General features: G+C 45.2%; 2 protein-coding genes across 2 annotated transcripts; both read right to left on the bottom strand.

Moving 5' to 3' along the window:
* Window positions 1-320: 320 nt before the first annotated feature.
* Window positions 321-2603, bottom strand: LOC132206604 (ferritin, heavy subunit-like). The gene is made up of 4 exons (XM_059640867.1): window positions 2502-2603; window positions 1388-1534; window positions 692-817; window positions 321-477 (listed from the first exon to the last, which is right to left on the bottom strand). Exons 1-4 carry the CDS (start codon window positions 2601-2603, stop codon window positions 331-333), a joined length of 522 nt encoding a protein of 173 aa, XP_059496850.1. The 3' UTR covers window positions 321-330.
* Window positions 2604-6267: 3664 nt separating this feature from the next.
* On the bottom strand, window positions 6268-14520 carry LOC132206539 (ferritin, middle subunit-like). Its single transcript, XM_059640735.1, has 8 exons — window positions 14419-14520; window positions 13160-13306; window positions 12503-12628; window positions 12144-12274; window positions 10953-11087; window positions 10250-10379; window positions 8294-8311; window positions 6268-6273 (listed from the first exon to the last, which is right to left on the bottom strand). The coding sequence occupies exons 1-8, from the start codon at window positions 14518-14520 to the stop codon at window positions 6268-6270; spliced, it is 795 nt and encodes a 264-aa protein (XP_059496718.1).
* Window positions 14521-15901: the final 1381 nt, after the last annotated feature.

The raw sequence follows: 15901 nt of genomic DNA, 5'->3' as shown, positions 1-15901 counted from the left end.
TTGGAATAAAGAAGTCAATACAACACTGCTTACTAGCCAAAAAAACCCAAACTGAACACTTGTGGAATTTCCACTACAAGGATTGCCCACCTAATTCCTACAAACAAGAGAAAAGGAGCAAGCCAGTGGGGCAGGCATTGAATCAAAGGTTAATCAGACAGAAAAACACTTCATGATCAGGTGTCAAACAGCAATACCAAGAGCCAGAAGCAGCTGTGAAATTATGCAAAGTACTCAGTTGCATGGTGAACACTATTTTAATTTGCTCAGAGCACAACCAAGTTACTAGCATTATGTCACCATGTACAACATACACATTATTGACCCCATTCAGCCGAGTGTGAGCCTGTCAAACAGGTACTCTCCCATGCCATTGTCAGGGGCTCCCAGTCTCTTCAGGTTGGTGATGTGATCTCCCAGCTTCTTGATCATCTTCACTTGCTCATCCAAGTATTGCCTCTCCAGGAAGTCACACAGCTGGAAGAGAAAATTAATCCAGAGGATCAAAAGTGTCTGAAAGTGACCCCCATGACAGATGTGACCATCACAACCAGGTGGAGGTCCACTGAGGTGATGCATTTGTAAGTTTGTTTTAACAGCCTGCAGGAGGCTGGGAGAAGGTAATTGGATTTTTACCCAGAGAGTGCACAAACACACCACTTTCTTCCAAGAAGAAAGTTTACAAACTCACATGAGGGTCAGTGTGGCCAGAGGCGAGTTTGTGCAGATCCAGCAGACTCTGGTTCACATCCTTCTCCATCTGCAGAGCTCTCTGCATTGCCTCCAGACCACTGCCCCACTCATCCTGCTCTGGCTTCTGGAGGGAGGGAAGCAGGAACAGAAAGCACAGTTCAGCAGGCAGTTGTATCATTAGTCTACATCTGATCAGTTAGTTATCCCTCATCATTGTAGGGGAGGTACTGCAAACCAACTTTAATTTGAAGACAACTAGATTTTGTACTGAGGGAATAACAAATTTTCTAAACACATTCTACTGTTAATGTAGATTCTCAGAATTCACATGCAGAGAATAGGTACCAATGGAAGTAGTTCCTGGCTTCACTATTGTGGTGTTAGAAACATCTTCCAGATTCAGAAAGGCTGGACACTGCTACTTTCCACAGTGCAACAATTTCCTGTCTTAGCTTTTGTTACCTCATTCTGTCTGAAGGAGAGTCATTCACATTGATATCTACTCACTATTCTGGTTCCTCTCAATTGCCCTCATAAGTGCAGAGTATTTCCTTTCAACCTAAAGGAATCCTATTTTGGTGAACACCCTCCCCTTCACACAGTATTTGTTCAAGGCTAAAGCTAAATAGATGGAGATACCAGTCGATTGTAGCTGCTCACAAAAAGCTGCAAACAGAAGGCTTCAGAATCTAACCTTGATGTCCTGCAGGATGACTCGACCTCCACGTTTATTCTGGAATGCCATCAGTTTCTCAGCGTGTTCCCGTTCCTCATGGGACTGCTCCTTGAAGAACTCAGCAAAGTGATGCAGGGCAACATCATCCCGGTCAAAGTAAGAGAACTGTGGGAAGAGAGAGGCTAAAAGGAAACTGTCTGAAATTCATGAATGACACTCCTCACTCTGGAACTAACCTGGGCACCATCTGGATTCCACATTTAAGTGGTTAAAAAAACAGACAAAGCAGGAAGTCACCTTCCATGGATGATGAAGGGGAGAGCTGTCTAGAGCCATTAGACATCCCTGCTCTGCAGGTTAGAAACACTATTGTTCAGGAGGTGGAGACCAGTTCGGCCCCTGTCCAACTGAATGAAGGGACATGTGTTCATTAACACAACCAGAAAGCTCAGTCAGCAGTCTCATTATCACTATCACCCACCTGAATAACCGCAGTGTCCTACCACCCACTCCACAGAATTTTAACTGCTTTGTTAGAGAGAAAGAAAAAAAAACACATACATAGTCTGAAAATGTGCCCCTTTCCTCACATTGCATAGCTCAAAGCCACTTCTGAGAAAGGGTCAATGGACCCAGAGCTTGGATTTCTTCCAGCTCTGTAGAGCTTTTCTAGCTATTTTTGTTAGTGTTTAATGTCTAGCAGCAGCTGTTCTTTTAGTTCAGGGAACTTGACATCTTGAGCACAAGACAGTCCGGTGAATAGGGCAAGGTTTTAAAAAAGGAGTATATTTGTGTCAGGAAAAGCTTTTGTTGAGAAAAGGAATACAACCAAAGTTTTACAAAAATTAATTATTGACCAAGACCAGATCATCCCTCCAGAGTTAGATGAAAAAAATCACCAAGGGTTACATTGTCCAGAGACAGCAAGCTGGGCATCCACATCCAGGAGCCAGTTGGACATGAAGACAGTGGTCAAGTTTTGAACAGAGAGTCAGTGATAAGACCTGCACTAGATTGCAACAGGGGAAGGGCCACAGAAAATAATACATGATACAGCTAATTCATTAACTCAGCATAAAAACCAAACAGGTCAACACTATCATAGCACAGGCTTCAATTCCACAAAGCTCACCAGGGAGAGGTAAACATAGGAGGAATAGAGCTCCAGGTTGATCTGCTTGTTAACAGCATCCTCACAGTCCTTGTGGTAGTTCTGACACACTTGGGAAACCATCTTCACTATTCCTGCTCACAAGCACCAAGAAAACTCTAGAACTAAGTCTCTCTCTCCCACAGGCTCTTGTATTTATAGTCCTGGGACCATGCTGCAGTCACACAGAGAGAGGCAGAACTGATGATGACTGACAGTTGCTGCTGGCCAATCAGGAACCACCCCTGCATACAGGCACCAATGAGAGAGAGGGGGAGGGTGTGTTAAGCAGAGCTGATCAGAGGTGGAGATGAGAGCCAGGTCTGGATGGTTATTCTGTGATTGGAACAGCAGGAGGCCATTCGGCATCTCAAACCTTCTGCACCACTCACTCAGGTCGTGTGTTATTTGGTTCTTTTTTAAAATAAGTCAATTTGGTTTGAGAAAAGTTTTCACATTTTTTTTAATTAAGGTGGTTGTGAGCAACTGCATGAGGGATTCAATGAGGAAGAGGGGCATCAGTTTCTCAGCTTGTTATGCTGGGATTTGGGAAAGAAAGTTGGGAAATTGTCTCTGGGTCATAGAAAATTGTAACAGTGTCAGCTGTGGAAAAGACAGGAAGGATGTTCCTGATTATGGGGGAGTTCAGGACCAGGGTTTGCAGTCTAAGGATACATTTAGAACTGAGGTGAGGAGAAATCTCTTCACCTCGGGGGGCGGGGTGGTGGATCCTGTGGAATTCTCTGCCACAGAAAAGGATTGAAGCCAAAACAGGAATTGGGGAGAGCTTTGAGGGCTGGATCAAAAGGGAATGCAGAGAGGGTGAGAATATGGTGCTGAGTTATGGAATCAGCCACAATCACATGGAATGGCAGAGCAGGCTGGAAGGGATGAATGGCCGACTCAACATTTATTTTCTATGATTCCACGTTTGTGCAACTAGCGCAGCCAGGGTCTTGTGGTTAAGGGGTCATGTCCCTAGCTGTGGACCAGGAGGCCTTGGTACAAGTTCCTACCAGATCCAGAGATCTTAAATCATCTCTACAGGCAGATTTAGAAAACAACCAGAACAGGTACAGGCACAAAGGACCGAATGGCCTCCTGCTGTGCCATAACAATTCTCCGATTCTGTGGTGGGTCTGTACCTGAGCAGAATCTCCCTGCCTCCAGCTCCTGCCTGTGGATTGTCACCTCGCAGTGATGGAGAGCCTCAAGTGTTCTGTTGGTTCTCAGAGTGATACCTGAAGAAGATTTCACCTCCTGGCAGCGCCACCCAGGATGGTACGATCGAGGGGAGGGTCCTGATAAAGTGCAATGCAAAACCAGTCCCCAGCGGCCATCCAGGTGGAAGATAGGTGTGTGCGATCGTTGGCTGTGACAGTGAGTGTTGGTCAGCAGTGGGGGGATCCCCAGTCAACATTTCTTTGCCAGTGGAACTGGGTCTACCTTGTGTAAAGGACCATGTCTCTGCTGGCGTGTAACAGCTTTCCCACATTAAAGGTGCCTTCTACAGGTGGAATTCAAACCCCGTCCCCAAACTCTCAGAATTTCCTGAGTGGAAATTCAGAGCGTTTTTCACAACAGGAGGCCGTTCAGCCCACCGTTCCTGTAATAGCTTCTGAAAGAGCTACCTGATTAGTCTCACTTTCCAGCCCTATCTCTGTCACTCTCTAAATTCGTCACTTCCAAGGACATATCCAACTCTTGTTCTGAAACCAACCATGGAATCGACCTCCGTCACTCTCCCAGGCAGCACATTCCAAATCCGAACAACTTTCTGAGCAAAGAGTTTTCTAACCATTTCACTCTGATCTCCCCTACTGACAAACTGTGACCCCTCGTCACTGACAAGTCAACTGCTGAAATCAGAATATCCTGCTTTACTCTGACAAAATTGATCATAGTTTTGATCACGTCAATAAGGTCACCTACAAGGAGATTTCCCCCATTTTCCTTAATCTTTCCGTGTATCTAAAATTCCCCATTCCTGGGGTCATCGTAATAAATCACCTTTGAACACTTTTGAGGTTTTTCACATCCTTCCTTGAATGTCACGCCCAGAACTGAGTACATAATGGAAATGTGGTCTAACCAATGATTTGTAGAGGTGTAACATCAATTCGTTGCTTTTATACTCGATGCCTCAATTTGAAAACACAAGGTTCACAAAAGTGGCTCAATCTCCATTAATAACAGCTTCATCCTGCCTGACCACTTTCAGATAATCACATACTTGAAACTGAAAGTCGCTGAGCTCCTGTACTCACATCAGATTTGTAACATCGAGCCTGTTTTGACTTTGTGTTTCTTCGACAAAAATGCATTACTCACTTTTTTTTGTTGAAATTGGAAAGTGATTGGCAACATCAAACCTTGTGCAGTAAATATCTGTGTGTGCAGATATTGTCCTTTCCACAAAGAAATTGTTTTTGATATTATCCTGGATGATGTAATTCTAATGTGAAGATTGTCATCCCATTCTGCGCACAGTCCGAGATGATCATTGAGAAGAAATGGGTTCTTTCCTCTCTACCCTGTCAAATCCATTAATCCTCTGAAAATTATCAATTACAGCCATCCCTTAACTTCCTACACAGAGGGACTAGACAAGCCATTATCATGAATTAACCATCTCTCTGTCCAGGTTACTTCCAGAAATTCTGTGCATAACCATCTTTGGGTCGAACCTGCCAGAACTGTGCACTCCGGCTGTGGTTGAACAGGAACTTGACCATTTCACCAAAACCTCTTCATCCAGAGGTATTTGAACCCCTCAGAGATCAGGGCCAACATTAGTTTAGAGAATGTGGTGCCTTGCCTTCTTGCATTACTGTTGCCCATTTGGTGTAATCAAACCCATACTGCTGTTCGGGAGGGAACCTGGGAGCGATGTTTCCAACACCAGCTGATCGGTGGTTTGGTGTAGAACGTGGTGTTCCCACATATCATCTGCCCTTGTCCGATGGAAAGTAGTTACGGTTTTAAGAAGTTGGCTGAGGAGCTTTGGTGGATTCCTACAGCATTTGGTAGATGGTATATATTGCAGTCTCTGCGTATGTCAGTGGTGGAAGGATAGACGAAAGTGGCTGCTCGTTTGCTGGAGGCTGTCAACATTCTGGAGTGTTAGACTGCCACCTGTAATCCTGATACTGTCTGACTTGACAGAATTTCATGCACATCATTCTCTTTCCCGAAGAGATGGTCCAAACAAGCCTCTTCTGGTTCACTAATGTCCTTGTTCGTAAGAAACTGCCATCCTTACCTGATCGGGCCTTTGCGTAACGCCACAGGCAGAGCAAAGGGGTTTAATTTGAATTACTCATGGGCTGGGTGGGTAATCAGAGATGGATAATAAATGCTGCCCGTCAGTGATATCCTGATCCTGTTAAAGCACTTACACAAACCAGTCACATTGTAATTCAGGGCTGATTGATCGTGATTAGGCCCCCACAGTGCACTGTTTGGAGTCACAGGTCAGCCAGATCAGCTCTCCTGCTGAAGATTAATAAACGTAAAAATTGGAACTGCCGATTCTGCACATGGTATTTGTATTTTAGCTTGATTTTCCACCAGGCATCCTCAGTATTTGTCACCTCTTCGTTGCAGGGTAATAATAGAAATTATCACACAGGGAACGAGGTGGGCACCGCTTCATTCGCATGGCCGTTCCTAGACGTTAGCATTCTAAGAGAAGGTAGATTTTTCCTTCTCCTACATGTATAAAGGAAATACTGAAGAAACTAATTCCCTAGCTCTGGGAACAATGACATGAGCAATTGCTTATGTCAAAGAAAAAAAGAGACTGTGGAAAAGCATTGTATCTTAGTCTTGTAAGGAGGAATTTTACAAACTACTAAAATCACTAACATCTAGGCATGAGAACAAATTGCTGGAAAACACCTCACTGTCAGGCAACAAAGTCAATCAAGAGATGATTGAGTGTCTCATGTCCAGGTTCTGTTCAACCCTTCTCCCTACCAATGCTGCCCAACCTGAGATTTCCCAGCAGGTTGTGTTCCTGGTTTCCAGAATCTCCTTATTTAAAAGAGATGCAAACACATGGCCAAGGGCAGTGCATTAGATCAGTGCCTACCCTTTAGGCAAAGGAATGATTTCAGTCAGTGTATTGATTAGAAGCTGGTCCTGCAAACTTGTCCCTGTGAGTACATGTCAGTAATGCTGATTTATCTGTCAACAACCTTACCAGTTATGGAATTTCCAATTAAAGGATTGCCCACTCAATCCCCAGACACAGCAGAATCAAACACTGATCAAGTTACTGGGGCAGGCATTGAGTCAAAAGCTTGTCACAAAGAACAAAGGATTGATGATCAGACATTAAAACACAAAAAGCTCCAAGAACCAGAAGCTATGAAAATTACACACTGTGCTCAGTTCCATGGTGAACACTATTTTAATTTGCTCAGAGCACAACTAGTCATTTAGTAGAATGAGGTCACCTTGTACAACAGATATAGATATTGACCCCATTCAGCTGAGTGTGAGCCTGTCAAACAGGTACTCTCCCATGCCATTGTCAGGGGCTCCCAGTCTCTTCAGGTTGGTGATGTGATCTCCCAGCTTCTTGATCATCTTCATTTGCTCATCCAGGTAGTGCCTCTCCAGGAAGTCACACAGCTGGAAGACAAAGAGGGGAACTGGTTAAATCTGACCAAATGCAGCTTGGGAGACCGAGCAGTGAAGTGATGTCATGGAGATTGCCAAATACTTTCGAAAGTGCTCAGTTTTAGAAACAGGAGGATGTTGGTATAACCCAAGAAAACCCTCCACAATGTCAAATGAGATCTTGTGGCTAACAAAAAGGACCAAGTGTCTGATCACTGTTTTTATTCAGAAACCCAGATTTAAATACACCACACTCACATGAGGGTCTGTGTTGCCAGAGGCCAGTTTGTGCAGATCCAGCAGACTCTGGTTCACAACCTTCTCCATCTGCAGAGCTCTCTGCATTGCCTCCAGACCATTGCCCCACTCATCCTGCTCTGGCTTCTGGAGGGAGGGAAGCAGGAACAGAAAGCACAGCTCAGCAGGCAGTTGTATCATTAGTCTACATCTGATCAGTTAGTTATCCCGCATCATTGTAGGGGAGGTACTACAGGCCAACTTGACCTTGGTGAAACACCTGCTGTATTTGGTACTGTTCTTGAAGGGGACATTTCTAAACAGATCCTGCTATGCTGTGATCAGAGTGATATCAAGGCATCAGAAACATCTTGAGATGTATAAAGGCTTCATACTGATGCTTTCCGCACCTGAAAGATTTCTGTTTTCCCTTTTGACACCTCATGTTGTCCAAAGCAGCGTTAGACACCGATATGTGCTCACCATCCAGAATACTGGATTATCACAATTGCCAACTATTGTTCAATCACGTGCAAAAGTGTTTCCTTTTAGTGAAGGGAATCGTATTGTGGTGAGCAACCCCCCCATTCATACAGTATTTGCTCAGTCCTGAAGCTAAACAGATTGAGCGAGCCACAATTGAGTGGTATTTCACGAAAAGCTGCAAACAGAAGGCTTCAGAATCTAACCTTGATGTCCTGCAGGAGGATTCGGCCCCCACGTTTATTCTGGAAAGCCATCAGGTTCTCAGTGTGTTCCCGCTCCTCATGGGACTGCTCCTTGAAGAACTCAGCAAAGTGACGCAGGGCAACATCATCCCGGTCAAAGTAAGAGAACCGTGGGGAAGAGAAAGGCAGGAAAGGGAAACATATCTGATGTTAATCAATGGCACTCCTCAATCAGAAACTAACCTGGTCACTATCTTGATTCTACATTTAAGAACAAAGAAAATCACAGCACAGGAACAGGCCCTTCGGCCCTCCAAGCCTGCACCGATCGAGATCCTGTGTAAGTCTGTCATCTCTTTTCTAGGGTCAGTATCCCTTTGCTCCCTGCCCATCCATGTACCTGTCCTGATACATCTTAAAAAGACACTTGCGTGACTTCGTCTACCACCTCCACAGGCAAAGTGTGCCAGGCACCCTCCAACCTCTGCGTAAAGAGCTTGCCACACATCCACATGATAAATTGCCCGTAGCGTTCAGAAGTGTGGGGGGTTTTGGTGGGATGCTTCAAGGGCCAGTGTGGACATTTTTGGCTTAAAGGGCCTGTTTCCACACTGTAGGCAATCTAACCAAATCCCCTCTAAACTTTGCTCTTATTTTGAACTCATGACTCCGAGTCATTGAATCCCCGACTCTGGGAAAAAGCTTCTTGCTATTCACCTTGTCTATAGTTCTCATGATTTTGTTGACCTCAGTCAGGTTCCCCCCCGACCCCATCACCCTTCTAATGAAGATAATCTTAAATGCATTCATCTTTTATGTTATAGAACAGAGAACATGACAGCACAGTACAGGCCCTTCGGCCCTTGACGTTGTGCCGACCTGTCATACCGATCTGAAGCTCATCTAACCTACACTATTCCATGTACGTCCATATGCTTGTCCAATGACAACTTAAACGTACTTAACGTTGGTGAATCTCCTACCGTTGCAGGCAAAACGTTCCACACCCTTGCTATTCTCTGAGTAAAGAAACTACCTCTGACATCTGTCGTATATCTTTCACCCCTCAATTTAAAGCTATGCCCCTCGTGCTCGCTGTCTCCGTCTTGGGAAAAAGGCTCTCCCTATCCAACCTGTCTAACCGTTTGATTATCTTAGATGTCTCAATTAAGTCACCTCTCAACCTTCTTTTCTCTAACGAAAACAGCCTCAAGTCCCTCAGCCTTTGCTCGTAAGACTTTCCCTCCATACCAGGCAACATCCCAGTAAACCTCCTCTGCACCCTTTCCAAAACTTCCACATCCTTCTTATAATGCGCTGACCAGAACTGTACGCAATGCTACAAGTGCGGCCGCACAAGAGTTTTGTACAGCTGCAGCATAACCTCTTGGTTCCGGAACACGATCCCTGTATTCATAAAAGCTAAAACACTGTATGCCTTCTTAACAACCCTGTCAACCTGGGTGGCAACTTTCAAGGATCTGTGTACATGGTCACCGAGATCTCGCTGCTCATCTACACTACCAAGAATCTTACAGTACTTTGCCTTCCGGTTCCTCCTACCAAAGTGCATCACCTCACACTTGTCGGCATTAACCTCCATTTGCCACCTCTCAGCCCAGCTCTGCAACTTATCCACGTCTCTCTGTAACCTACAACATTCTTCGTCACTACCCACATCTCCACCGACCTTAGTGTCATCTGCAAATTTACTAACCCATCCTTCTACGTTTATAAAAATGACAAACAGCAGTGGACCCAACACGGACCCTTGCGGTACACCGCGAGTAACCGGTCTCCAGGATGAACATTTCCCATCAACCACCACCCTGTCTTCTTTCAGCAAGCCAATTTCTGATCCAAACTGCTATATCTCCCACAATCCCATTCCTCCGCATTTTGTACAATAGCCTACTGTGGGGAGCCTAATCGAACGCCTTGCCGAAATGCATATACACCACATCAACCGGTTTACTCTCATCTACCTGTTTGGTCATATGTTCCAATGGGAAAGTGATTGGCAACATCAACATCTTACCGAATAAATATCTAACTGCTCATTCACATATTATCCTTTCTAAAAAGCAGCTGTTTTTTGCTTTATCATGGATGATTTACTTCTACTGCTAGGAATGTAATCATATTCCCCCCTCTCAGTCCTGGATGTGAATTGAAAAGAAGCAGGATCTCTCTATCTACCCTGTCAAATCCATGAATCCACTTGTAAATTTCAAGCACAGACATCCCGTCCACTTCTACATCGAGGGACTTGGGAAAACGATTATCATCGTAGCCAATTAACTTTCTGCCCAGGTTCATTCCAGAAATTCTGTGCATAAGCATCTTTGGATTGAACCTACTAGAACCATGCACTCGAGATGGAGTTGAGCTAGAACTTGACAATTTCACAAAAGGCGGCCCAGCCAGAGGTATTTGACCCGCTCGGAGATCACACCCACCATGAGAGAATGGGGTGGCTTTCCTTCTTTAATTGCTGTAGTCAGATCCACAATGTTCCTAGTGAGGGAATTCCAGGATTCTGATCCACCGACACTGGAGAATGGGGTGTTGTGTTTCCAACTCAGGATGGCAGGTAGCTTCATGGAGAACTTAGAGGGGGTGGTTTTCCCCTGTATCAGATGCCTTTCTCCCATGGCAAGTAATTAGGGCTTTGGAAAGTATTCTCAGGAGCTTTGGTGGATTTCTCCAGCTTTTGGGAGGCGGTACACAGTGTACTCCGTGTGTGTCAGTGGTGCAAAGAATGCATCTAGTGGCTGCTGGAGGCCATCAAGTTTCTGGAGTGGTGGAATGATCTCCTAATTCTGTGCGACAACTCTCTGGAGTTCTAGAATTAAGAAGCTGATGAGGAGCATTATATTCAGTGTCAAAAACCCATCCTTACCTGGCCTGCGTATGACGCTGCAACCACAGCCACGTGTGTGACTCTGACCTGGCCTTGGGGACAATGAGCAATGGATAAATAAATGGTGTCAGCTCAGAGACATCCTCATCCTTTAAATAAAGGAAACTGTCACCCCTGAGCACCAGTAATTAGGCAGCCATAGCACATTGCAGGTGGAGGTACATGCCGGTCAGCATACATCAGGAGAGCTTATTTCCTTGCTAAGCACACAAACTGCTGCTTTGTGCTAGTGGCATTTGCATTCTAGCTTTATTTTTACTAGGTGTCCTGAGCCTTTGGCATCTCTACATTGCAGAGCAATGATAGAAGTTCTACCACAGGGGCTCCAAGGTGGGCACTGCTGCATTACATAATGAGGATCATTGTCTAAAAGCAGAAAGACTGATACACGAGAAAACAAATTTTGCCATTCTCCTACAATCAGGCAGTGCCCTTACTCCTTCCCCCACTGCAGCAAAAGAGAGTAAACTATTTCCCAGCTCTGGAAACAATTGCTTATCTAAAGTGCTAAAGATCAGTGCATCTTAGATGCTGGATGTTCCACTATATATTCCTGTTCAAAAGAGTGAAAGTATGCTCAAATTGCTAGATTTGAAGTGCGACAAAAAAATTGCTGGAAAGCCTCACAGGTCTGGCAACATCTGTCACGAGATGTGACTGTATCTTGGGTCCTGGGACTGAGAACAGTTCTCTCCACAGATGCTCCCCAAACCTGCTATTTCCTGCCCCTGCTTATTTACAAAAGAGACTTGAACATTGCCAAGGGCAGTGTCTAACATTGAGACAGGGGGCTGGTTTCACTGAAGATATTGACTAGAAGCTGGTTTGGAATAAAAAAGTCAATACAACACTGCTTACTAGCCAAAAACCCAAATTGAACACTTGTGGAATTTCCACTGCGAGGATTGCCCACCTAATTCCTACAAACAAGAGAAAAGGAGCAGACGACTGGGGCAGGCATTGAATCAAAGGGTAATCAGAACAGAAAAGGAATTAATGATCAGGTGTCAAACAGCAATACCAAGAGCCAGAAGCAGCTGTGAAATTATACAAAGTACTCAGTTCCATGGTGAACACTATTTTAATTTGCTCAGAGCACAACCAAGTTACTAGCATTATGTCACCATGTACAACAGACACATTATTGACCTCACTCAGCTGTGTGTGAGCCTGTCAAACAGGTACTCTCCCATGCCATTGTCAGGGGCTCCCAGTCTCTTCAGGTTGGTGATGTGATCTCCCAGCTTCTTGATCATCTTCACTTGCTCATCCAAGTAGTGCCTCTCCAGGAAGTCACACAGCTGGAAGACAAAATTAATCCAGAGGATCAAAAAGGTGTCTGAAAGTGACTTCCCATGACAGACGCGACCATCACCACCATGTGGAGGTCCACTTAGGTGATGCCTTTGAAAGGTTTTACCAGCCGGTAGGAGGCTGGGAGAAGGTAATTGGATTTTTAAACCAAGAGAGAGTGCACAAACACATCACTTTCTTCCAAGGAAGAGAGAGAATACAGTTTACAAACTCACATGAGGGTCCATGTGGCCAGAGGCCAGTTTGTGCAGATCCAGCAGACTCTGGTTCACATCCTTCTCCATCTGCAGAGCTCTCTGCATTGCCTCCAGACCATTGCCCCACTCATCCTGCTCTGGCTTCTGGAGGGAGGGAAGTGGGAACAGAAAGCAGAGTTCAGCAGGCAGTTGTATCATTAGTCTACATCGGTTAGTTATCCCTCATCATTGTAGGAGGTACTACAAACAAACTTGAATTTGTTCAAGACAACTAGATTTTGTACTGAGGGAATAAGAAATTTTCTAAACACATTCTACTGTTCATGTCGATTCTCAATTCACATGCAGAGAATAGGCTTCACGATTGTGGTGTTAGAAACATCTTCTAGATTCTGAAAGGCTGGACACTGCTACTTTCCACACTGCAACAATTTCCTGTCTCAGCTTTTGTTCCCTCAGTCTGTCTAAAGGAGAGTCATTCACATTGATATCTACTCACTATTCTGGTGAGTCTCAATTGATGATTATTTCCTGTCACCTAAAGGAAGCCTATTTTGCAGAACAACCTCCCCTTCATACAGTATTTGTTCAATGCTAAAGCTAAATAGAGGGAGATACCAGTCGATTGTAGCTGCTCACAAAGAGCTACACAAACAGAAGGCTTCAGAATCCAACCTTAATGTCCTGCAGGAGGACTCGACCTCCACGTTTATTCTGGAATGCCATCAGTTTCTCAGCGTGTTCCCGTTCCTCATGGGACTGCTCCTTGAAGAACTCAGCAAAGTGATGCAGGGCAACATCATCCCGGTCAAAGTAAGAGAACTGTGGAGGGAGGGAGGGAGGGAGAGAGGTTAAAAGGAAACTGTCTGAAATTCGTGAATGACACTCCTCACTCAGGAAATAACCTGGGCACCATCTTGATTCCACATTTAAGTGGTAAAAAAACAGGCAAAGCAGGAAGTCACCTTCCATGGATTATAACCCAAACAACAGATACTAAAGCAGCCTTTGTGCAGATATTTCACCAGCTTTCTGGAAATCAAGGACAAAAAGCAAATGCAATCCCTGGCCTGTGTGAGCGAGAAAGAGAGACAGTACATGTGGCATGGTGCCTGATGAAGTGGAGAGCTATCTATAGACATTAGACATCCCTGCTCTGCAGGTTAGAAACACTTGTTCAGGAGGTGGAGACCAGTTAGGCCCCTGTCCAACTGAATGAAGGGACATGTGTTCGTGAACACAGCCAGAAAGCTCAGTCAGCAGCCTCATTATCACCATCACCCACCTGAATAACCCCAGTGTCCTACCATCCACTCCACAGAATTCTAACTGCTTTGTTAGAGAGAGAAAAAAATCACATACATAGTGTGAAAGTGTGCCTCTTTCCTCACATTGCATAGCTCAAAGCCACTTGAGAAAGGGTCAGTGGACCCAGAGCTTGGTTTTCAACCAGATGTTTAGAGCTTTTCTGTTGGTGTTTAGTGTCCAGCAGCTGCTGTTCTTTTAGTTCAGGGAACTTTACATCTTGAGCACAAGACAGTCTGGTGAATGGGGCAAGGTTTTAAACAAAAAGGAGTATATTTGTGTCAGGAAAAGTTTCCACCAGGGAAAGCTTTTGTTGAGAAAAGGAATGCAACCAATTTTAAAATTTAGTTATTGACAAAGACCACATCATCCCTCCAGAGTTAGATGAAAAATCACCAAGGGTTACATTGTCCAGAGATAGCAAGCTGGGCGTCCACATCCAGGAGCCAGTTGGACATGAAGACAATGGTCAGGTTTTGAACAGAGAGTCAGTGTTAAGGCCTGCACTAGATTGCAACAGGGGAAGGGCCACAGAAAATAATACATGTTACAGCTAATTCATTAACCCAGCGTAAAAACCAAACAGGTCAACACTATCATAGCACAGGCTTCAATTCCACAAAGCTCACCATGGAGAGGTAAACGTAGGAGGAATAGAGCTCCAGGTTGATCTGCTTGTTAACAGCATCCTCACAGTCCTTGTGGTAGTTCTGACACACTTGGGAAACCATCTTCACTATTCCTGCTCACAAGCACCAAGAAAACTCTAGAACTAAGTCTCTCTCTCCCACAGGCTCTTGTATTTATAGTCCTGGGACCATCCTGCAGTCACACAGAGAGAGGCAGAACTGATGATGACTGACAGTTGCTGCTGGCCAATCAGGAACCACCCCTGCATACAGGCACCAATGAGAGAGAGGGGGAGGGTGTGTTAAGCAGAGCTGATCAGAGGTGGAGATGAGAGCCAGGTCTGGATGGTTATTCTGTGATTGGAACAGCCGGAGGCCATTCAGCATCTCAAACCTTCTGCAGCACTCAATCAGGTCATAGATCATTTGGTTCTTTTCTAAAAGAAGTCAATTTGGTTTCAAAAAAGTTACACATTTTTTAAAAATTAAGGTGGTTGTGAGCAACTGCACGAGGGATTCAATGAGGAAGAGGGGCATCAGTTTCTCAGCTTGTTGTGCTGGGATTTGGGAAAGAAGGGTGGGAAATTGTCTCTGGGTCATAGAAAAATTATAACAGTGTCTGCTGTGGAAAAGACAGGAAGGATGTTCCTGATTATGGGGGAGGCCAGGACCAGGGTTTGCAATCTAAGGATACGTTTAGGACTGAGGTGAGGAGAAATCTCTTCACCTCGGGGGGCGAAGTGATGGAACCTGTGGAATTCTCTGCCACAGAAAAGGATTGAAGCCAAAACAGGAATTGGGGAGAGCTTTGAGGGCTGGATCAAAGGGGATTGCAGAGAGGGTGAGAATATGGTGCCGAGTTATGGAATCAGCCACAATCACATGGAATGGCAGAGCCGGCTGGAAGGGATGAATGGCCGACTCAACATTTCTTTTCTATGATCCTATGTTTCTGCAACCAGCGCAGCTAGGGTCTTGTGGTTTAGGGGTAATGACCCTAGCTGTGGACCAGGAGGCCTTGGTACAAGTTCCTACCAGATCCAGAGCTCTTAAATCATCTCTACAGGCAGATTTAGAAAACAACCAGAACAGGTACAGGCACAAAGAACCGAATGGCCTCCTGCTGTGCCATAACAATTCTCCGATTCTGTGGCGGGTCTGTACCTGAGCAGAATCTCCCTGCCTCCAGCTCCTGCCTGTGGATTGTCACCTCGCAGTGATGGAAAGCCTCGAGTGTTCTGTTGGTTCTGAGAGGGATACCTGAAGAGGATTTCACCTCCTGGCAGGGCCACCCTGGACGGTACGATCGAGGGGAGGCTCCTGATAAGGTGCAATGCAAAACCAGTCCCCAGCGGCCATCCAGGTGGAAGATAGGTGTGTGCGATCGTTGGCTGTGACAGTGGGTGTTGGCCAGCAGTGGGGGGATCCCCAGTCAACATTTCTTTGCCAGTGGAACTGGGTCTACCTTGTGTAAAGGACCATG

This window comes from Stegostoma tigrinum, chromosome 38 (assembly GCF_030684315.1).
Source record: "Stegostoma tigrinum isolate sSteTig4 chromosome 38, sSteTig4.hap1, whole genome shotgun sequence".
NCBI classification, from domain to species: domain Eukaryota; kingdom Metazoa; phylum Chordata; class Chondrichthyes; order Orectolobiformes; family Stegostomatidae; genus Stegostoma; species Stegostoma tigrinum.
The sequence above is the reverse complement of the archived record's forward strand: the minus strand, read 5'-3'. Positions and strand labels throughout refer to the sequence as shown.

Coding starts and splice junctions, on each gene's coding strand:
- LOC132206604 (XM_059640867.1), bottom strand. CDS start 2,603: ATGGTTTCCCAAGTGTGTCAGAACTACCACAAGGACTGTGAGGATGCT. Junction 818..1,387: donor TCATCCTGCAGGACATCAAG/GTTAGATTCTGA, acceptor CCCTCCCTCCAG/AAGCCAGAGCAGGATGAGTG. Junction 478..691: donor CTGGCCACACTGACCCTCAT/GTGAGTTTGTAA, acceptor TTTCTCTTCCAG/CTGTGTGACTTCCTGGAGAG.
- LOC132206539 (XM_059640735.1), bottom strand. CDS start 14,520: ATGGTTTCCCAAGTGTGTCAGAACTACCACAAGGACTGTGAGGATGCT. Junction 13,307..14,418: donor CCTACGTTTACCTCTCCATG/GTGAGCTTTGTG, acceptor CTCCCTCCACAG/TTCTCTTACTTTGACCGGGA. Junction 12,275..12,502: donor CTGGCCACATGGACCCTCAT/GTGAGTTTGTAA, acceptor TTTGTCTTCCAG/CTGTGTGACTTCCTGGAGAG.